Genomic DNA, 22928 nt, shown 5'->3' with positions numbered 1-22928 from the left:
TCGGTAAAGTCACGTAGGTAAAAAAATTAATTTAAATTAAAAGTTAGCGAGTCTTTTCCTCGCTAACTTTTAATTAAAAAAAATGTTTTACCTACGTGACTTTACCGAAAAAAACTTAACAGTATGAATCCTTGCAGTCACGAAAGCTTCAAATCTAGAACAAATAGAACCGCTTGCATTGATGATGTGGAGAGGCGACTTTGTGGAGGCTGTAGGCTCTTGCCATGCAGCAGCTGGTGATGTGTGTTTGTTCAAATCACGTGGCTGGTGTCGGATCTATAGTGCACATATCCATCTCAACCCTTTAGCCGTAATCCTATAGACCCAACCCTATCCTGTAATGCCTATATATCCACCTCAACCCAACAGTCCTAACCATTAACCCCCTAAGTCTAAATCCTAACCCAACCCTAACCCTTTAAGCCTAACCCCCCTAAATCTAACCTCTAACCCTAAACCCCTAACGCCGAACCCTAAATCCCAAAGCCTAAACATATCCTTAAAACCCTAACCCTAATATCCTAAGCCTAAATCCTAACCTTAAACCCTAACCCCTACTTATATATGCAATACAGGCCAGAAGATAATCGTCACTGGTGTTGGCCGTGACCCGGAGTCATACCCGGGTCGCCGGGTTCGTAGCGCAGCGCGCTAACCACGACACCAACTCTACAAACCCCAAACCCTTACCGTAACCCCAACCCCTTTCTACTTACAAAGAGGCATCGCCTTCCCAGTTCTTTATCTTGTCTCTTTCGCCTTTAACTCCCCGGTTACCTCTCACCAATGGTCCTCCTTTCTACGCACGCCACACTAACATCCATTGTTTAAGGGTACCTTGTAAATCTAATTAAGTCTTATTAATGTGGTGCACCTGTTGATTTTCTCCCACTCCTGTAGCTTTGTGAATAAAGCCCATGTCACTGAAAGCACGTTCACTTCGCCTATACAACACTTTATTTTACAACGGTTAACACGGACGACTTACAATACACTAATTACAAAACACCCCACACCGCAATGTGTTGCATTTATTGCAGGATTTGTAGATTTGAATAGTCACCGATCCATTGCAAAAGCTCAAGGGAGGCTGATGTGGGGTTAGAGTTCGCGTTTTTTTACAGTAGCTTGGGGCTGTGCTAGATTAAGCAGGGTGGTTGAAGCATCTCTAAACGCTTGCATACAACAATTAACAAGCAGCCACCACTTGCTTCTAATTATTTGTACAATTTTTTTTTTATAGAAAAGAGGCCGACCGCTCACCAATAATACATTGACTTGACTTTTGTTCTCTAACGAGTGAATTAAACACGTGCTCGCGTCGCCATTGATCACAACATCCCAGGTGATGCTCACTGCCTGTCTGGGAGTGGAAAGGTGATGGTGGGTGGGGGGGGGTGATGGTGGGGGGGGGGCGATGGTTGGTGGGAGGGGTGATGGTGGGGGGGGGGGGGATGGTGGGTGGGGGGGGAGGCGATGGTGGGTGGGGGGGGGGCGATGGTGGGTGGGGGGGGGCGATGGTGGGTGGGGGGCGATAGTGGGTGGGGGGGGAGATGGTGGGTGGGGGGGGCGATGGTGGGTGGGTGGGGGGCGATGGTGGGTGGGGGGGATGGTGGGTGGGGGGGCGATGGGGGGGGGCGATGGTGAGTGGGGGCGATGGTGGGTGGGGGGGAGGCGATGGTGGGGGGGGGGGATGAAGGAGTGGGTGCTGTGTACTTGTACGTCGGGGAAGGGAGTGTGGAGGATGCGCAATTAGTGGGAGTGAAGAGCGATGGATGTGCAGAGAGAGAGAGAAGGCCCCGTGAAGAAGGAGGAGGGACAGACCCTTTCTACCTATCCCGACCGCGACTCAAGGGCCTCGCTGTTCCGTGAGCTGCGTGAGCACGAGTCGCTGCTCCGACTCGTCGGCGTCTCCGTGCGCCCGGCACGCGCCCCGGTGCTGCGACAGAGCCAGCTCCAGGCGGCGCCTCTCGCCGCGGAGTTTCTCGATGAGCGACTTGAGTCGCGAGTTCTGAACCTCCAGAATCTCCGACTCCTGCGGCGCGGGAGGCAAGAGAAGGAGGGGGGGGGGGGTGTGAGGTGGTGAGACGGGAAGAGCGCCGAGGACCAGGAGTTTTGCCGAGTAATAATGATCACGGCGGGTGTGGGGGGGGGTAGCTCTCGAGTGTACAGGCGGTGCAACTGCACAGCTAACGGCGCGTGGGCTGAGAAGAGGAAGGGAATTGGACAGGAGGAACAATGTCATTCCCTGCACCAGGGCGCATGCCAACCATCACAACGCTGCTAAGCAGCCTAACTTCGTGAAGATGATGATGGTGATGATGGGGAATTTGCATTGTGTTCATAATGGTGGTGATTATGATGATGGGGGGAGGGGCAGAAGGATCCTTACCTTAGAGAGTAATGATGGTTACGTTGATCAATATTATAAGGGACTGATATATGTCACATTTGACTGAAGCTCGCTTTCCCGCTACCACGTGGAGTGATGATATGTTTTTGATTGAGAGCTGCTGCTGCTAATGATGATGATGATTGATGTACTGATTCAAGTTTGAATGCAGCTGATGCTTAGGGATGGTGACGGTGTGATTATTCCTATGATGATGATGAGACTGATGATGAATGGCCGATGACGATTGCTACTTGAGCCGTGGGTCTCCGTCACCTGCAGTAGGAACTCTGTCCGCTCTTTCTTCTTGTTCCGACACTTGGCAGCGGCCACTTTGTTCCTCTCTCTGCGCCTCCTCCGTCGCTCCATCTCCTCCGCTGCGCTCTGTGGATCGTTGCAAATCCAGGGGTATGGGGCAAAGGAAAAAAGGGGTACGATCCGCCTGGTGTCAAGATTTTAATTTGCTCAACAGACGGAGCGAGGTGGATTTTGTTCCCTCTGATCGATCCTCGGGGTTGGGTCACCTACACCGCAGTCTCGCGTCCCACCGCGGTGCAAGATTCCTGTGCCTACCACATCGTCTCACCAATCATTTACGATCGAGATGTCATCATGGCCAAACAACGCACCATCGCCTCGGGCAATCGCCCCGCAAACAACACACCCCACGAGACCATACACGGGCATTTCTAGCAGATGAATGAAAATACGAACAGTACGGACGACCACGTTGCAGCCTCGCACGAGACCAAGTGCCCATCCTCTTGAAGAAGTGATGACAACAAATTTCGATTTAAAGCTTTCGTGACTGCATGGATTCAAATTCTTGGTTCTTTCGGTAAAGTCACGTAGAAGGGAAATAATAAAATAATAATACAAATTTAATATAATAAAGACAGCGTCCTAATGAGGACGCTGTCTTGCCGACAGCCCTGCTCTTCACCTGCTGCTTGCGTTGTGGCCGAAACGTCGTGAGAATTTGATCTTATAATGTTCTATTTTTATTATTCTATTATTTCCCTTCTACGTGACTTTACCGAAAGAACCAAGAATATGATGACAACAACATTAGCCGTCTTCACCCCGAGTGCTGAAGTCCGCCTGTCACCTTAGCAGTTCCGTCATACGTCGGCCCGTTCGTGAGCCAAGTCCATCAGAGGGTCCGTCCGTCGGATCCGTCCGTCGGATCAAATCCGTCCACGTGTCCGGTCCGAGTTAGTTTACCGCTCCGCTTTGCCGCTCCGTACAGGTCACGCAACCACGTTTCGTGTTGAACATATCCGCGAAGTCTGTTGTCGCGTCCGTTCGATCCTCCCCGGTATCGTTTCAGTCCGTCCGGTTCTAATCCGTCCGCAAAGTCCGTCTTTACCGCAGACGTATCCCGCCCGAGGGCGGAACGCTGACAGCCGCTGTGGTCGAGATGACGAGGAGCAATCATCATCATCATCGTCGTCGTCGTCTTCTGTGCCGTCCCTCACTCGCCTGCCGTGGGCTGCTCCAGCTTCATTCAAGTCCGCGAGGCACAAGCCGCGCGCAATTTGTAGTCCCATGCGCGCTCTTATTTTGCGTGTGATCTTGACTTTTTTTCTTTCTTTCTTCCCCCTTCTAAATATCATTGACGTAGAAGTGTTAGCGGGCCGCGGTACGGTCGACCGCGCGTGTTTTTTTCCCTCCCCCTTCCACCCGCCACAATCGCCTCCCTATCTGATTGGTTATAATGTCGAGTTGGTTAAAGGTCTTTTCCGTGCCTCTTACCGTAAACTGTGGGATTCAGGGAGCATTTTCAGTCGCTCGGTTCCGCCCTCTCCTCTCCGCATTTCTCTCCTCTCACCACGGACCGAAGCCTCTATTTCCTCCGTCCCCCCTCCTCTCTCTTCCCCTCTCCGCCACGCTCTCCCTGCATCCCCCCCACCCCATCCATTCTTCTTTCAATCTTCCACAATTACAGCCTCCTCCCTTGCCCGACTCTTCTCCATCGCACCCTCTCGCTTTCTCACGCACTTTCCCTGCCTCCTGCCCACGGATTCCGCGCTCTCTTCACCGCACGACGCGCTCGTGTGAAGCGAGTGGGCGGGTAGGGGCACTGCGTGACAAACGCGGCGGCGATATTGCGCGCACAGCAGCCCACCCACAGACGCACGGGCGGGCTGGAAGGGGCACGAGACCGTCGAATGGCGATATCGATGATCGTCGTATGTGCTGCAATTACGACGATCACGTGAAACACGTGGGCGGCGCGACTTTGCGACTCGTTGAAAGTCTAGTGGCGGTTTGGCTGTCCGCCTGATGGTGCCGGTGGTGATTGTTGGCGGAACGTCGTACTCGGAGTGTAAATGTTGTGGCTTTGCTCTCCAACACACCGGTGTGCTGTACTAGTATAATCCACTACACTATACACTACTACACTATACACTACTACACTATACACTACTACACTATACACTACTACACTATACACTACACTATACACTACTACACTATACACTACGACACTATACACTATACACTACTACACTATACACTACACTATACACTACTACACTATACACTACGACACTATACACTACTACACTATACACTACTACACTATACACTACTACACTATACACTACTACACTAGACTACACACTAGTGTTGTACTAGTGACTAATTGGCACGTTCTGTTTACGTGGCAACCCTCACTAGTTGGCTGTGTAGGTGGTGGCGGGTTTAACGACACATTTATATTAACGCGATCTCACCCAAAAAATACTATTTTATAATGGGATGTTACGTAAGGGACGGGCAACAATGAATTCATACAGAGGAAAGCGACAGAGTCACGGAGACGGACACAGGGACTGAGACGGAGAGACGTGGATCGAGAGACACACTGGACCCGGGGAGAGACGCGGAGAAAGACGAGGCAACTCATCATCATTTGGTCTGTGCCATGATCGTCTCTACTCGGTTATTGGTCGCGTCGTTCGATTCATTGAAAATAATTGAAGCAATGGCTAGATGCGGTGGCATTAACGGTATTGTCCGCGATGCGATCTTGACCAGAACCTAAATACGACATTGTACAGCCCTTTGTCGACTCATTGTGCTGAACATACAAGCCCTCTCCACGCCATGTCGCCAATGTTGATTGTTTGGCCATACTTCCCCACACTGGTCGGCGCGGAATGGTGAAGCGAGACCAGGATCCATTGAAAATGTCACATGCCACTAATGTTAGCCGTGGTCGGGGAATCTAACTTACGTCGCCGGGTTTTTAAGCAAGGAACCACAACTAAAATACACAAAATTACGCCACGTGTAGAACAGAATTCTAGTGAAGGCCAATCTCTTGAAATTTTGTTTTCGAGTTTACCGTTAACGTAATTTGACATTTACAAAAAACAACTTGGCCTTGCACGTGTTGTTACGAGTTGTGGGCTATTCATAGCCCGCACCGCCGCCGAGTATCCTGCCTGAGCCGAAAAGTCCCCTTGCCGAGCTGTGATTCACTTCTTCGCGAACCGCAAAGGGGAATTTCCGCATTGGTTTATTGACGTCTCTCGCCATCGAGAAAGCACGGCGCGCGCAGATCCTGGATTAACTCGGATGTCCGTGCGCCTTTCACCCTTGAGCAAATGATCGTTTGAAAATGACCTTTGGCTCATTGGCAAAGAGTAATGACGGATTCTAGATTAGAAGCTTTCGTGACTGCAAGGATTCATATTCTTAGGGTTTTTTCGGTAAAGTCACGTAGGTAAAAAAAATTAAATTAATAAAAGTAACTTTGATTAATTTTACGGAAAAAACCTAAGAATAGTAATGACGGAGTGGCAGCCCTCTGATGGGAGATGGAGCCACGCGATTGGCTCGTGTGTAAGTACTCGCGGTGGATTATTTCGTCGGAGGGTCGCGAGAGCTGGCGAACGATTTTCGGAGGGCTTCATACAGCGATGGATTGATCACGGCTGATGTTCATTAGGGTGTCCCGTGCCAATATTAAGGTTGTTAAACTCGTTGATTCCCCCAACTTAACTGATTTAATCGCTCAGTGGTGAATGCTCGGCTTGGTAACGTGAGGTTTTTTTTTCTCTCTATCTCATAGTTTCAATTGTCGATCTGAATTCAGAAAGTTATATTTTCTTCGACGTGGACATTGCAATCCAAAAAAGAAGGCAAAATATGTGCATTGGGCACATTCTCAGAGGTTAAAGCTTGCTGAAGGAAGGTCTGAAAGTATGTATGTTGAACTTCTTTCACACCGTACGTACCCAACCGTGCTAATAGGAGGTGCGTGGGTTGGGGAACAAACTAAAGGAAACGTTACAAATGCCAATTATATTAAACTTGGTGCTTCACTTTGGCTAGATTCCAGCTTTCAGAATGTAACTCGTCTGTTTTGACTGTAACGCAGTAGCGTGCTGGGTGGAAAGTGCTGCCCCTCTACTGCGCGAACCAGAAATCACTTGACGGAATCTCAGAGGTGGCCCTGTGATATTCCCTTCCGTGGACAGTTTTCCAACACAGGGGAGGTGGGTCGCGGGGGGGGGGTTACACTGCTCCAGAGAGATCAGAATTGATACTTTGTCTCATTAACCAATGGAATCACCGGGATGGCATTGAATAACAAGTATAACCCGTAAAAACAAAGTTTTTCACTATAAATCCTTTATATGCGTGGCGGCTAGAGTCCTCTCGTCCTCTGGCTTGAGATGGCTGCCACCTATGGGTCAGATGATTGCATTGCACCATTAAGCAATTGGTAATTACATATAATATTTTTGTCCTAAAAAGTGTAAAATTTTGGAAAAAAATTTTCACGAACATTAATTGTCACGCACAACGAGTCTGTGTGGAAAATGTCAGCTCGATTGGATCACGGGAAGTGGGTTAAAAAACGACCGAAAGATTTGCACGGTCCTAAGCAAGCAAGCAAGTGAACTTAATATAAAGGATTTAAAAAGACAACACTTCATGGGGAAGCCTTCATCCAGCAGTGGATCGATGCCTTGGTTGTAAAGGAGCCCAAGTGAATCAACGTCGGTCCCGATGGCGAGGATGGCAATAATCCCTAATCAATAATTACGTTGCAAGTCACAACAAAACATAAAACGAAGACACTTTATGAATTCATTTATTTCCACCAAAAAAAGTACACAAAATATAATCTCTCACAGTAGTTCGTATATTCAAATATCTCGCTTCGTTTGTTGCGTTATTCTCTATTAAATTATTACTCTTCTCGTTAAAGTATTCTCGTGCGCACACTCGCAGCTCGAGGCCGTACGCAGCTGTAGCAGCCGTGCGGACATAGGTCTGGGGCGAGGCGGCGAACGGCTGAGAGCTTCTTCACCCTTTACTGCAGCCTTGCACCACTTTTGGTTGTCATTCGAAAAACAATTACAATGTCAATAAATACATCGGTTTGGTGAAACAAAGTAAATTGTTCTTACGTACCCGTGCTTAATTTGCGTATTTCGATGATTTACCGTTAAACAAAACAACAACATCATCTGGCCGTGTCTCGCACCCCGAGGGGATACCGTGCATCCCAGGTGAAGAAGCCGCTGGCCGAGACGAATTGTCAACGCGGCGTCAGCGCTATGAGCTCGAGGGTTGAGTAAACGCTCACACCCCCCCCCCTCTCCAGATCCTGGGATCGATCGCGCCGGAAGCCCCTTCGAGGCTCCCCGGTTGAGAGACGCGAACATGTGATCAGTAGCGCGCGTGCGAAGATGATCGCGCAAGCAACGCGTTAAAGCGAGCCCACGTGGGTGGTCGGTACGCGCGTGTTTGGAGGTTCGCGGTATTGCCTTGACGAGTTCGGTGAAGCCGACACGTGCTTGCATGCTCGCTTCTGTTGAGTCACTGGCTATTGTTGCTGCGTTTCGTTTTTTCTTTCTAAACGAGAGATAAATCGTAATTATTGGTTTTCGACCTGCAGCACACCGTGTACGAAGCTGCTGCGTTGCCGAAGGCTGCTTCATTGTCGGCGAAATAAAAGGCAGTGCAGCGAAATGCATAGTTGTGCTATACTTCTATGCCTCTTCGTCTATGCCTCCCGCCTTAATCAACCCGCAGTGACCGGCGTGAAGTTATGGGTCAAAGCTCCCACCCACCAAGACCCACACCGCGTGTTTTGAGAGGCTCTCCACCACTTGGCAATGGGGGGGGGGGGGGGTCTGTTGAGCTAGGAATGTTACCGAAACGAGCAGCACTTGATCTGCAACTACGCAATAAAATCACGAGGTGGCGGAATTCCACTGCCTTTACACAAATCCGTGGTGCGTTGTACTCACGAACAGATTGACGTAACGATCAGTAAACCACCGACAAAGACATCATCAAGAATTATTATCATACAAAGGAGCTGCTTGTCTGGACAGGAGGATAACACTGAAGGCAAGGCTGTGCGTTGGACACACAGAACAACATTTATTATTGATTGCCCTACGTTTATAATAAATACGATCTTTACTCAAACGACTAATCCTCAAAACGACTAAAATTAAATCATAATTTTCCAGCACAATCCAGTCAAATTCATTAAGCGAGTCGATACATCCCGCGTGCCAATGCCCAGACTCCCACAGACTCCGACCTCAACGAATGGACGGCACCGGCGCGTGAGACTCAGACGTTGATTTTAAGCTTTCGTGACCGCAGGAATCCACACTCTTTGGTTCTTTCGGTAAAGTCACGTAGGTAGAAAATAAAATAAATCACGACGTTTCGGGCGCAACACAAGCGTCCGTCATCAGGTGGACACAAGCGTCCGTCATCAGGTGGACGCTTGTGTTGCGCCCGAAACGTCGTGATTGATTTTATTTTATACCCACGTGCCTTTACCGAAAGAACCAGAGAGTATAGAGATTCAAACGACCAACAGGACATGGGCGAACGACGGGGCCGTCGCTTCTCCAGGCAGCGTTTCCACGAGATGCCACTCGAGCTTGAACTCGAGGTTCCGCCGTAATTACATTCATTTGTTCCCAACTTCAGTTGCCCACTCATTGTGGGCCTGCAGCCAGAATTTTCCTAGGGGGCCGTTTTCCGGCCTGGGATTCATTTCAGCGAGCGAGCTGGAACGCGGCCTCCAAAACTGCGGACTTGGGATGGCAGGCGCGCTCAACTTCACTTTTCGTGTAAACAATGACCACTTAAATTTCGATTTAAAGCTTTCGTGACTGCAGGGATTCATCTTCTTGGTTCTTTCGGTAAAGTCACGTAGAAGGGAAATAATAAACTAATAAAAATAAAACAATAAAATAATTCTCACGACGTTTCGGCCACAACGCAAGCAGCCGTCCTCAGGTGAAGACCAGGTCTGTCGGGGAGACAGCGTCCGACAGACCTGGTCTTCACCTGATGACGGCTGCTTGCGTTGTGGCCGAAACGTCGTGAGAATTATTTTATTGTTTTATTTTTATTATTTTATTATTTCCCTTCTACGTGACTTTACCGAAAGAACCAAGAAAATTACCACTTAATTTTGCCGGCCAACCCAGAGCTTGACATTTGACTCCGCAGGCGTTAACGAGAAAAGCCTTAACTTGCAATGACGTATTGCTGGGAAACGGCCTGGCACCCCCCCCCCCCGCCCACCGCCACCATCCCACCACGTGCGAAACGAGAGAACCGCGAATCGTGCAAACGTCACCGCCTCCTTCAGATGTCGAGTTGTCCTTCAACTCTAGTCGAGTTATCTCCTCCATGAAAACAATTTACTGTAGTTTAGCCGGGGTGGTGGTGGTGGGGGGGGGGGGTCACGCCGCGTGAACCCGTGGGTGGCATCACCAAATAACACTGGTCAACAAAAAAAAAACTTTTTTTTCTGGCCTGGACTTTTGCAGACTAATTTCAGGGTGCTGATTCCAAATCTGATCTCAGATTTGCTCTATCACATCTCATTTTATGCTATCGGCATACCCCATTTTCATTGATTTTACCCGAAATTAACTCTGTCACTTATGATTGCAAGTTGTTGCGAGTCAGTGACTGCTTTAGTGTTAAAATATGGTGCTGCATTTTTAGGATAGTGTGTTTATAATATAATTTTATGTAGATATCCACATTTATTTAATATTTTTCTTCTGCAGTTTTTTTTATTGAAAATGCAATATTTGATATCTCAAAAACCCGATGTGATAGACAAAAACTGATGCCAGATTTGGAATCAGCACCCCCCCCAAAATCACCTTAAAACCGTTGGAATACCTTATGCCAGAAAAAGTGTGTTGACCAGTGTATAATTATTGGACAATCGTTTCTCTCCACGAACATATCCCACCGTTAATTAATACCACTTTTGTCCGTGAGCCTACTCTGGGCCAAATGCGAACGCCAGTCCGTCGACCTCGTGGCATTGCGGACGACTGGTGTTGAATGACGTTGATCAAGACGGAGACAAAATAAAATGAAGAGGTTGACCAGCGGCCTCGTGAGCTTTCCCGCCAAATATTATTTGACATGATACAGGTTTTTGTTGGGTTAGATCGCGTATTTTTAAAATGTTCATTTTTAGTTGAGAGTTGTTTGTTAGTCAGTCTAGAAAATTTGTTAATGTGGTTAGTGTTAGCTTTGTTCAATACATTATCAGCCGATTGCTGTGTAATTGTGTCGATTCTATTCCAGTAATCTGTAGAGACACCGTTACTCATTTTTACGTGTAAGGACATTAGAGATTAAGAAATGTGACTTAGTTCACTTCGACTATGCTGCATTCTCTCTTTTAGCAATAATTCACGAGCTTTATGTAGTACTAGCGGAAGTACCCGGCTTTGCCCGGGTGAAAAATATATTTCTTAAAAACCTTACATATATATACACAGATACTAAGGTATTGTCAAAGCCCGGTGGGCTGTTTGTACATTTCTCCACCAACAAATATATAAGAGGCTTTCACAAGTCCAAAAAGTTGTAGAAAGTGTGGGGTATATAGTTGATGTCAAAAGGTTTCCGAAAATTGCGGTCTCCCCCCCCCTCAAAAAATATCTTTACCCCTCGTAGGTATATATACTAACAACACCTTACATACAACAGAGGAAGTGGTATCTATTGACTCTGTAGTAGTATCTACTGACTGTACAGTAGTATCAACTGAGCCAGTAGTAGCTACTGACTGTGTAGTAGTATTTAGTGACTGTAATAACTACTGACCATAGTAGTATTTACTGGGCCTACAGTAGTATCTACCGACTATATACTCGTAACGACTAACTGTATAGTATCTGCTGACTCTATAGTTGTATCCACTGACTATAGTAGTAACTACAAAATCTATAGCAGTATCTACTCACTCTATAATAGTATCTACTGACTCTAGTAGCTACTCACCGTGGTAGTATGTACTGACTGTATAGTAGTATGTACTGACTGTATAGTAGTATATACTGACTGTAGCAGTATTAACTGACTGTAGCGGTATATACTGACTGTTTTAGTATTTACTATAGCGGTATCTACCAACTCGATAGCAGTATCTACTATCGCTACAGCAGTGTATACCGACTGAGGTCGTACCTGCTATCACTACAGCAGTGCATACTGCTGTGTTGGTACCTGTTATGATGACAGCAGTGCATATTGTGGTGGAACCTGCTATGATTACAGCAGTGCATACTGCTGTGGTGGTATCTGCTATGATGAGAGGAGTACATATTGTGGTGGTGGTACCTGGTATGATAACAGCAGTGCATATTGACTGTACTCATCATTCACCCTCACCATTCACCACTCACAACTCACCCTTACCACTCATCCTCACCAATCACACCCTCACCAATCACCACTCACCCGCACTGCTCACCCTCACCACTCACGCTCACCCTCACCACTCACCCCTCACTAATCACCACTCATAACCGCCACTCACCCTCACCACTCACCACTCACCCTCAACACTCACCCTCACCACTCACCGTTACCACTCACCCTCACTACTCACCACTCATCCTCACCAATCACACCCTCAACAATCACCACTCACCCTCACAACTCACCCTCACCACTCACTCTCACCACTCACCACTCACCCTCACAACAACCACTCACCCTCACCGCTCAGCACTCACCCTCACTACTCACCCTCACCACTCACCACTAATCCTCACCAATCACACCCTCACCAATCACCACTCACCCTCACCACTTGCCACTCACCCTCACCACTCACCACTCACCCTCACCATTCACCCTCACCACTCTCCCTCACCACTCTCCCTCACCACTCACCAGTCACGCTCACCACTCACCCTCACTACTCACCACTCACCCTCAACACTCACCCTCACCTCTCACCACTCACCCTCACCACTCACCCTGACCACTCACCACTCATCCTCACCAATCACACCCTCAACAATCACCACTCACCCTCACCACTCACGCTCAACACTCACCCTCACCACTCATGCTCACGACTAACCCTCACCATTCACCCTCACCACTCACTAATCACCTCTCACAACCGTCACTCACCCTCACCACTCACTCTTACCACTCACCCTCATCACTCACCCTCACCACTCACCCTCACAACAACCACTCACCCTCACTACTCATCCTCACCAATCGCACCCTCACCAATCACCACTCACCCTCACTGCGCACCCTCACCGCTCACCACTCAACCTCACCCTCACCACTCACGCTCACCCTCACCACTCACCTCTCACTAATCACCACTCACAACTGCCACTCACCCTCCCCACTCACCTTCACCACTCACCCTCACCAATCACCACTCACCCTCACCACTCACCATTCACCCTCACCACTCACCCTCACCATTCACCCTCACCACTTTCCCTCACCACTCTCCCTCACCACTCACCCTCACCACTCACCAGTCACGCTCACCACTCACCCTCACTACTCACCACTCACCCTCAACACTCACCCTCACCGCTCACCACTCACCCTCAACACTCACCCTCACCGCTCACCACTCACCCTGACCACTCACCACTCATCCTCACCAATCACATCCTCACCAATCACCACTCACCCTCACTGCTCACCCTCACCACTCACCCTCACCACTCATGCTCACCCTCACCACTCACCCCTCACTAATCACCACTCACAACCGCCACTCACCCTCACCACTAACCCTCACCACTCACCCTCACCACTCACTAATCACCTCTCACAACCGTCACTCACCCTCACCACTCACTCTTACCACTCACCCTCACCACGCACCCTCACAACAACCACTCACCCTCACAACAACCACTCACCCTCACTACTCACCCTCACCACTCATCCTCACCAATCACACCCTCACCAATCACCACTCACCCTCACTGCTCACCACTCAACCTCACCACTCACGCTCACCCTCACCACTCACCCCTCACTAATCACCACTAACAACCGCCACTCACCCTCCCACTCACCCTCACCACTCACCCTCACCAATCACCACTCACCCTCACTACTCACCCTCACCACTCTCCCTCACCACTCTCCCTCACCACTCTCCCTCACCACTCTCCCTCACCAGTCACGCTCACCACTCACCACTCACGCTCACCACTCACCCTCACTACTCACCCTAACCACTCACCACTCACCCTCACTACTCACCCTAACCACTCACCACTCACCCTCAACACTCACCCTCACCGCTCACCACTCACCCTCACCACTCACCCTGACCACTCACCACTCTCCCCCTCATCACTCTCCCCCTCACCACTCTCCCCCTCACCACTCTCCCCCTCACCACTCTCCCCCTCACCACTCTCCCCCTCACCACTCTCTCCCTCACCACATGTTAAGGGCGATCCTAAAGGAATCTACAACCTTCGATGATTCCTTTGCGCGATTCAAAGAATCGATTCCTGGCGCATAGGAGGTTTCCATTTTTAATTACAGAGTTTTATTTTCATTCTTATGTTATGTTTTAAAGTTTTCAGGAGTTTTTAATTATATTTTAGCCCCGGTCAACGCCGGATATTTCCCATTCGTAGCAGTTTATATCAACTCTATAACCAACTAATATTAAACGGAAATAAGGCGATTCTAAATGAATCTACAACCTTCGATTCCTTTTCGCGATTCAGAGAATCGATTCTTGGTGCGGTCGGGTTTAGAGTTTTAATTACACAGTTGTATTTTCATTGGGATGTTATGTTTTAAAGTTTTCAGAAGATTTTAAATGTTTTTTTCCCCCGGGCAACGCTGGGTATATCGAGTTTATACCACAAAGTCGACGCCTGACAGACTTGCGTGTCGAGGCCTAGTACCGTGCAGAGCCTCCGGCCTCGCCTAGATTGCCCACCCGGCTGAGGCTGGGTACTGGGGCCGTTAACCCCCCCCCCCCCGCGCTACAATAATATTGTCTAATCGCTATAATTTTATTATCTACCGACCCTATAATAGTAATTGCACGCATTGGGGTGGGGGGGGGGAGTGAAGAGGACGTGAAACTTTGATGAATTTATCTCAGAGTCGCGTGTTATTGCGTGCGCATATTTTTAACGGGAATTAAAAATGGCGTCCACCCCGCAGCGAAGTTGTTGCTACCCGTTGCCAGGGGCAACTGCCGTGGTCCGCGCCGGTCGGCGATATTAAATAAATAAATAAAGCGTTAAATAAATAAATAGAAATCGCACTAAATCGATAATCGGTCCGATTTAAAGTTTAGACGAAAAATCGGAAATGCCTAAGTTTACCGCGGGGCCGGGGGCGTGCCCACCTGCAAAATTTAATCTCGGCGAACCCCACGGTCCGAGAGCTACATCCCCCGCAAGAGAGCGTACGCAGACAGACGGACAGACAGATAGACAAAAAATGAATTATATAGGTTAGAAGATATGCGATCTAACCCCCTCAAAAAAACCTGTATTATGGATGATACTGGTCGCGAAAGCTTACGTGTTAAACACGATTACATTTTTCTTGATGATGTCGCATTGGCTGACGGAGCTTAAGTGAACATTTATTTCGTCACGGAGATACAAAAACAAAGTTTGTGATGCCTCAGAAGGCGCGCCAGGAATACCGCGACGGCTTTCGACAAACTCGCCCTCAAAAATCGACGCACGCGGAAACGTGAACACCATCAGTTGCCAGTTGATCAATAAATATTGAATCGCTATCCTCATAAATAGATTTTTTCTCATTAAAAAAATAAGACACCTTTGCATAAACAACCAATGAGCCTCTCGTTATGCAAAAATAAAATAAACCGCGACGACGCGAGTTCCGAATGTAAACAGGACGGTGGATTTGCAGACACCGACAATGAAACGTCTTCCATATCTCATCGGGATCGTAGAGCTGCATGGACATCCAGGTCGTCAACGTCGACATCGCTTGCACATTTCCAGCGTGGGCAGCGTCCCGGTATAAAATGTGTGTGTGTGTGTATAAAAAAAGAGGTTCACAATACGTACAGCACGAAGTCCGAACGCTTGAGTCGTGATCAAGAAAAAAATACAGAGGTTGGGAATGGTGGCGCATTGGTTCGCACACCGCTCGGCTCCGAACCCGGGGTGGCCAGAGCTCTATGCCCAGCCACGGCTAGCGTCGGTGGCGAGTGAAGGCTGAACCAATCCCGGGTGCGCTCACTTAATCATCAAGCTGCATTATCCAGCGTGGTGAAGTATGGTCAAGCGAACCCCACGGCCGATACGGCGTGTGGAAGCCTTCGCTCAGTAGTAGCAGTGGTCACAACATCAGCAATGGCAGTGCCGTTTAAGGAATGTTTCGAGACTTTCAATAATCCTGTGACGCGGCATAGACAAAACGCGATAAAGTTTATGTGTTGTGGGGGGCTGGGGGGTGGGCGTGGGGGAATGAGGGCCACTCGATTAACTTGATCCCCTCACTACAGCCATTCGACGACTTATCACCATTACGTGTGTTGAACTTCTTTCACACCGTACGTCGCCAACGGTGCCAATCGGGGGTGCGGGAATGAGCGTAAGCTATTCGACTCAATGCGGCAAGTCCTCGCTTAACGCGTGTGCACGCAACCGCGTCTTCACTGTGACGCGCGGTTCTTCCATTTGGGGAATGCTTCTTGGGCAACGCGGAACGCGCTCCGCTATAACGTGGGACGACGACGAACTACTTTCTTGAGCTGCGTGGCTGAGCGGTACCATACAGTAAGCGGAATGATACAGTAACGGTTATTTGTCCAGCCATCTTGCACCGTGCGTCCGTACATCGTGTGCCTGCGTCGCATGTCGCCAAACTTTATCGTGGCAATTATTTACGGGGAAATTGTTTTCGCCGAACGCGTTTTTCGCTCAGCGCGGCAACTTTTCAGGAACGCATCTACCGCATTGAACGAGGACCTTGTTGTAGTTTATATTTTTTGTAAATATCATCATGCTATTCGCGTGTATTATGTTTCAATGAAACGTTCGCACATTTTAAGCATGGATCCTGTATAGTCAACGGGTGCATCGCGAGCATAATGGGGGACTCCACGTGTTTCATTGACGCGCGCTGCCACCTCGACGCCCTGAAATCGTGGCGATTGGGCGGGGTCACGTGAAGGGATTACACCGTGTACGAATCTAAAACATCTATTCGTTAAAACACCCCTACCCGATGCGTGTGCCATTTGCTGGAGGAGGAGGGGGGGTGATAATCGATTAATCGTTACGCCCCTTACCATGCATTGAGACTCGCAATCAGGGTTCTTGGATCGCGCGGAATACGACAGCCGTAATTGACATCGTTTCATCGCACGTACAATTAATACGATCATCGATAAGGAAATAAATGCTGGTCAAGCAATGCCTGTTTTAAACCAGCAAATTACGTTTTGGTTCAGTTTAATAAACCATTGGGCTCATTGTCTTGCGAAAGAAGTCAGACAAAGAGGGATGATTCACATTTGCTGAACGTTCTTCCGCCCGAATTTGAGCGGAAAAACACGCCAATACCTCCGGAGCGACGGCGTCGTCCCAGAGATCGCTCGCCGTGTCAGTGGCGAGTGATATCTGGACCGGACCTTGGCGCCTACCATCATTCACCACACTGCAGCGGCCACCATCGTAGAGTACAAACCCCTGACACCGACGTGGCGTGGCTTGGCCTCCGTCCTGCAGTAGATTGACAAAAGCGTGGTACAGTTTTTAAATATCCATTGGCAGAAAAGGGGTTAGAACTTTAGGGCTACGCATTCCGGTCGTTTCATAGAAATGTTTGTGCGAATCTGGTCCCAAAACACCAAAGGCCACATCACGGAGCAATTTGTATGCACATGAGTTAACTAAAATCCGCAGAGACCCAGATATCTACTCCTGCGCGTGCATTCAAATCCAAAAGAAGGCCCCCTTTGACGCACAACTCTCCGAGAGAAAGAATGCCCGAGTGCGACCTGACGTACAAAAAGAAACGACGACCCCTGCACCTGTGGGTTCACCCAACGGCATGAAATGTGTACGCCACAGTCGAGAGGGCGATCGTGTGTAAAGTGTGGGTGGGGTGACGCCCCAACGCTTCCAAGACGTCTGCCCGATGTGGAAGAGTCGAGCAAAACACAAAAATACACACACCTGGAGCGACACTCTGGAGGTACTAGTTGGAGGCCCTCTCCATCAGCGAGAAATTGCGAGCCTGCAACCTTTACCCTCGGCCGCGTCACAAGATTATTACTGACAGAGGCGACTTCCTCTCTCTAATCTCGCAAGTGTTCGTGCATTCATTCATGAAGGCGTTAAAACGCCGCGCGCGCGCGCGTGTGTGTGTGTGTAGCTAATGCCCAAGGTGTGTGCGATATTAAGTACAAATACTAAGATGTTAATGACCACAACGGCGCAATGGCCGGAGATAGCCGAGCAAAATGCCCGTGCATTTCTAAGGCAGTGGAGTGACTGTGTGAGTGTGCGCGGCCAATGCCAACCATACACATATTGTATTTACACATGCGCACACATATACTGTATGTATATCTAAAAATCATGTATATATAAAATAAATAGTAATAAAGCAATGATCAATACTAGTCACAACGAAGGAAGCGTTTAACGTCCGTTCGATCGTGAGCTGCCAAGGAATTTTACGAAAAATTTGGCAAAGAAATTACCCCGTGCCGAAGCTTGCCGCGAGTTGCATTGGTTGCAGAAAAGAAACATTCTCCAAAACCGCATCATCATCACCATCATCATCACCGCCATCGTCGTCGTCATCACTTTTGTCGGAGCGCGGCTGGGGGACTCGGGGCAACCGAGGAACAAAACAAAGGCAAGCTCATGCACCCCTTCCTCCCCCTCCTCCTCCTCCACGACTCCTCCGCTAGAGCGCGAGCAGCGTGGGCGAGCTGAGCGAATCCGACGACTGCTCCCCGTTACTGCTGCCGGGCGCGCGCTGCTGCTGCTGCTGCGACGGCGGCGCATCGCCACCCGCCTGGTTCCCCTCGTCCTGGCCCGAGCCGGCGCCCTGCAGCAAGAACGGGTGGTACCCCGACGTGGACGGGAAGGGACCCCCCACGGACGTGGCGGTGCCCGCAGCCGTGGCGGCAGATGACGCGGACGAGGAGGGCCCGGCGATGGGCTCGAAGTCAAAGTAGTAGCTGCCTGAGATGTTTGCTCCGGCCGACGGCTCGGCGCACTCCTGCTGCTGCTGCTGCAGCTGCCGCTGCTGTTGCAGCTGAGAGGCGAGCTGCAGTTCCCCCTCGCTCTTGGAGGAGGGGGGCGGCACGCACACGAGGTGCGCGGACGCGGCGAGGGCGCAGTCCTCCACGTCGTCTTCGTGCGCGATCTTGCAGAAGCCCTTGTGCGCCGCCAGCACGAACTGCAGTCGCTCCTTCTCCTTGCTGAGCGTCTCGATCTCGGCACGGAGGCCCGTGCTGCGGTCCTCCAGCTCGTCCGTCTCCTGCGACCCGCACACGCAACGCAAGATGCGCACGGACAGGCACGCGCACGGAATGCGCAATGCTGCGCAGGCAAACGTTGCTGCTCCAACGTTTGCATGCATCGCCCTCCTCTCGGGGCCCCCCGCCCACCGTCCCCCCCTCCGACCACCCGCCCCCGACAATAATGATCGGGCTGGTGGGGGGAAAGAGCCGGCAAATTCAATCGTTGTGGACACCGCAGCGTCACGCAGCGAAGGTTCAGCAGAGGTGGCCATTCATAATCGTCACCGTCGTCGTCATCATTGCCACCACTGAAACCGGCTCTGAGATGGGAGGGAGGAGGAGGAGACTTGGGGGGTTGGGGGTGGGAGGAAGAAAAGATGAATGACGGAGGGAGGGAGAGACCGGGGATGGTGGGGGAGAGGAGAAGCAAGATTGGCTCGGGAGAGAGAGTACACATCGAGGGGAAGCGGTCTATCAGACCATGTAATTGTGTGCGGGTTTGGGTGAGCGGTGGCACAGTGGTTAGCGCACTGCGCTGCGAAGCCAGCCACTTGGATTCTATCCCTGGCCACAGCTCACCCCTGTGGTGATTGTCTGAACAAGTTCTGGCCTTCCCCGAGGTCGGCTCAGCCTAAAATAATTAGTACCTAGTTGCGATGTGTAAACATTAGCAGTGGGGAGACAAAGGCGGCTGGGCGTGGTGCTGGCCCTACACCCCCTCGTGTGCCGTGCCGGCCTTCATAGGTGCTGCTCGCTGACAGCACTTGCCTCAACATACTCTTAGTTCTTTCGGTAAAGTCATATAGGTAAAAAATGAAATCTAAATTAATAAAAAAAAATCACGACGTTTCGGAGGCAACACAAGCTTCCGTCTTCAGGTGAAACTGTCACAGCAAAATGTATTGCCCCAACAGTTTGTTAATGCTATGCACGGGGGATATTCGAGTATAAATCAACCTCTTATTTTATCTGTGTAACGTCGCTTAAATTTACTGTGTCAATAGTAATGGAAGACGATATTGCACTTTTGAACCCAGATGGGTAAAACGACGTCATAAAACAATACAATATACTATTCCACACTTGTCTAAATGAGTAGCGTGTCTTCTATAATAGCCCAGAAATGTGTGTAACGCACGTGACGTCACTCCACATGCCGCACCCCCCCCACGTCATTAATAATTAAATAATCATGAGCGGGTGGATTTTCACACTCACGCGGAAGAAGGTTGGGCGGAGAGATATTTTTTTTTCGCAAAGTCGCTTCAAATATGGCGACTTTTCTTTACGGAAAGTGACGGTCAAAAATAAATCTCGCAGCAGCAGTGCTACATGCGTGCGTGACGTCACTGCAAAAGAGCCCCCCCCCCCCCGATCATTACTATGATAAGCAAGACCATTTTTTTTAACGCAAATTCGCTTTAAATTTGACGTTTTTTTAATTGAAAGTTACTAAAATAAATAAGTATACGCAGACGTTTCTTTACGTAAATATTACAGCTTCTGTCCTAGGACGGGCAAAAGGCGAGTATTATTATTATAATACAGCTGTTGTGTAGAGCTCACGCAGCCCAGCCGCTCTCTCTCTCTCTTCTTCTCGAGGCTTAAGCCAATCTTCACTCTCCTTCAACTCCCTTGAGCCGCCCTTATACTGACAGCCACGCGGATGTCCGCCAATCACACACCCCCACACTCACGTCACATCCACGTCACACCCCACGTCACACCCACGTCACATCCACGTCACACCCCACGTCACAAATCCACGTCACATCCACGTCACACCCCACCTCACATCTCACACCCCACGTTACACCCCACGTCACAAATCCACGTCACATCCCACACCCCATGTCACATCCCACGTCACATCCACGTCACACCCCACGTCACATCCGACGTCACAATTCAACGTCACACCCCACGAGGTGTATGCCCAGGGCTCCATCCACCCAGGGGGTGATGTTGGTGGTCACAGTCAGCGCCACGAGTCGGCAGTCCGTCCCCGTAGTTTCCCTGTTGTGGTGCCGCATTCCCTTCAACGGCAACCTCTCCCAATTCCCGTACACACGAGGCAATGTCTTCATGAGGATTGCGTTTCACGACACTTGTACCGGATGTACATTTCTCTAGTACAGCCATGGAAAGGTTCCTGTAACGTGGTCAAAGATGTTAAACATTGCATGGGTTAGAGGACATCGCTGTCACTTACATGGTTACGTGTTATGTCGTGGTCTCTTGAGTTATTATTCTGTGAAACAAATACTCTTGGCTTGAGGTGAACAGGAAATGGCTCTGACTCCTGGCCATGCAGTTTTATTGCGTGGGCATTTAATGTCATCAAAACACTCCGTCCCCTCAGCTCTCCACGATAAAACAGGGCAGCTATGGAAAGGGTGGAGGAGTTCTCATACGTGGACGGAGTGATAATGACCATCTCCGGTTTGGCAGCAGGAGGTTTAACTTCGAATCAGTCGAGTGGCTGGTGACCATCGAACAAAAGCGGTGGTCGCCGCTTTCAGATGCGCTCCTGTGGCCGTCTGGAACGTTCTTCCCTCCGATATTCGGAAGCCAATGGGAGTTGCGCACTTTTAAATCATCTCGATTGAAAACGAATTTCTTTAGAACTGCTTTTGTGTTTAGTTTGTTGACCTTCCCTCCGCACCTCCGATAAGCACGGCTACATATGGTGCGAAAGAAGCTAAACGTACATAGACACGAGTGACGTTACCTTTCCATCAGCTGTGCAATCTTCTGTGGAAGCTGCCCGACCTATTGCTCCATAAAAAGCTCCGGGTCTTCTCAGCCACAGTTACACATTCGCTAATACATTTATGCACAATTTTAACTTATTAAGGACATTCAAAGGCGTGGGAGAAAACAAAGGAAATCGGAGAGCCTTGAGAATCCGAAAGCATATGAAGGATGGCACCAACGCTGATGTGTAGAGTGGAGGGACACCATTCCAGATAATCACTGGAACTGAGTGGACTTGCCAATGGTGTCAAGATCGGTCCCTGCGGAGGAGGCTTGTGAAGGAAGCTACTGGGCAGTTGAAAGCAGTCGCTCTCCAACAACAGAGAAGGGCAGAGGAGCGATGCTCACAACAATGATGGCACAGTATGAGGGAAAGTTGATGCATCTGCCAGCCATCTCAGTCAGCAAACCCACGGCACCTGGGTCTGTCCCGTGACCTCCTGTCAGCCAGCCTTCCACACTTCACATGGGCTTAAGGTGCACCTAACCTGGCACGAGCACTGTGGTGACATCACTACTACACAGGTGGCGAATGTGTGTGCGTGTGTGAGTGTGTCTGCGTGAGTGTGATTGCGTGTGTGTGTGTCTGCGTGAGTGTATGTGTCTGCGTGAGTGTGTGTGTCTGCGTGAGTGAGTGTGTCTGCGTGAGTGAGTGTGTCTGCGTGTGTGTCGGCGTGAGTGTGTCTGCGTGTGTGTGTGTCTGCGTGAGTGTATGTGTCTGCGTGAGTGTGTGTGTCTGCGTGAGTGAGTGTGTCTGTGTGTGTGTGTCGGCGTGAGTGTGTCTGCGTGTGTGTGTGTCTGCGTGAGTGTATGTGTCTGCGTGAGTGTGTGTGTCTGCGTGAGTGAGTGTGTCTGTGTGTGTGTGTCGGCGTGAGTGTGTCTGCGTGTGTGTGTGTCTGCGTGAGTGTATGTGTCTGCGTGAGTGTGTGTGTCTGCGTGAGTGAGTGTGTCTGTGTGTGTGTGTCGGCGTGAGTG

The 22928-nt window shown here is 49.7% G+C and overlaps 2 protein-coding genes across 4 annotated transcripts in view; both read right to left on the bottom strand.

The window, feature by feature from the left end:
- Positions 1 to 1672: 1672 nt before the first annotated feature.
- On the bottom strand, positions 1673 to 18513 carry JDP2 (Jun dimerization protein 2). Of its 2 annotated transcripts, none has more exons than XM_078870539.1 (3): positions 18426 to 18513; positions 2669 to 2776; positions 1673 to 2035 (listed from the first exon to the last, which is right to left on the bottom strand). In XM_078870539.1, the coding sequence occupies exons 2-3, from the start codon at positions 2759 to 2761 to the stop codon at positions 1850 to 1852; spliced, it is 279 nt and encodes a 92-aa protein (XP_078726665.1). In that variant the 5' UTR covers positions 2762 to 2776; positions 18426 to 18513; the 3' UTR covers positions 1673 to 1849. The 2 variants fall into 2 exon arrangements, with proteins under 2 accessions (XP_078726665.1, XP_078726664.1); XM_078870538.1 differs by lacking the exon at positions 18426 to 18513 and adding an exon at positions 3762 to 3988.
- LOC144943230 (fos-related antigen 2-like) overlaps positions 15309 to 22928 on the bottom strand; it is a 26037-nt gene continuing 18417 nt past the window's right edge. The window contains exons 4-5 of one of the 2 annotated variants that reach the window (XR_013639469.1): positions 18499 to 19213; positions 15309 to 17439 (exon numbers count right to left, since the gene is read on the bottom strand). Coding sequence is in view for 1 of the 2 variants with exons in the window: in XM_078870537.1 (XP_078726663.1) it covers positions 18635 to 19213 (579 nt within the window). In the remaining variant the exon portion in view is untranslated. Of the gene's footprint in view, positions 19214 to 22928 lie in introns of both variants that reach the window. The other variant, XM_078870537.1, reaches the window with a different exon arrangement.

Source organism: Lampetra fluviatilis, chromosome 30, assembly GCF_964198595.1.
Source record: "Lampetra fluviatilis chromosome 30, kcLamFluv1.1, whole genome shotgun sequence".
Taxonomy (NCBI): Eukaryota; Metazoa; Chordata; class Hyperoartia; order Petromyzontiformes; family Petromyzontidae; genus Lampetra; species Lampetra fluviatilis.
The sequence above is the reverse complement of the archived record's forward strand: the minus strand, read 5'-3'. Positions and strand labels throughout refer to the sequence as shown.

Coding starts and splice junctions, on each gene's coding strand:
- JDP2 (XM_078870538.1), bottom strand. CDS start 3,839: ATGATGATGATGATTGCTCCTCGTCATCTCGACCACAGCGGCTGTCAG. Junction 2,777..3,761: donor TCGGGCGGGATACGTCTGCG/GTAAAGACGGAC, acceptor AACGATCCACAG/AGCGCAGCGGAGGAGATGGA. Junction 2,036..2,668: donor GGACAGAGTTCCTACTGCAG/GTGACGGAGACC, acceptor CCCGCGCCGCAG/GAGTCGGAGATTCTGGAGGT.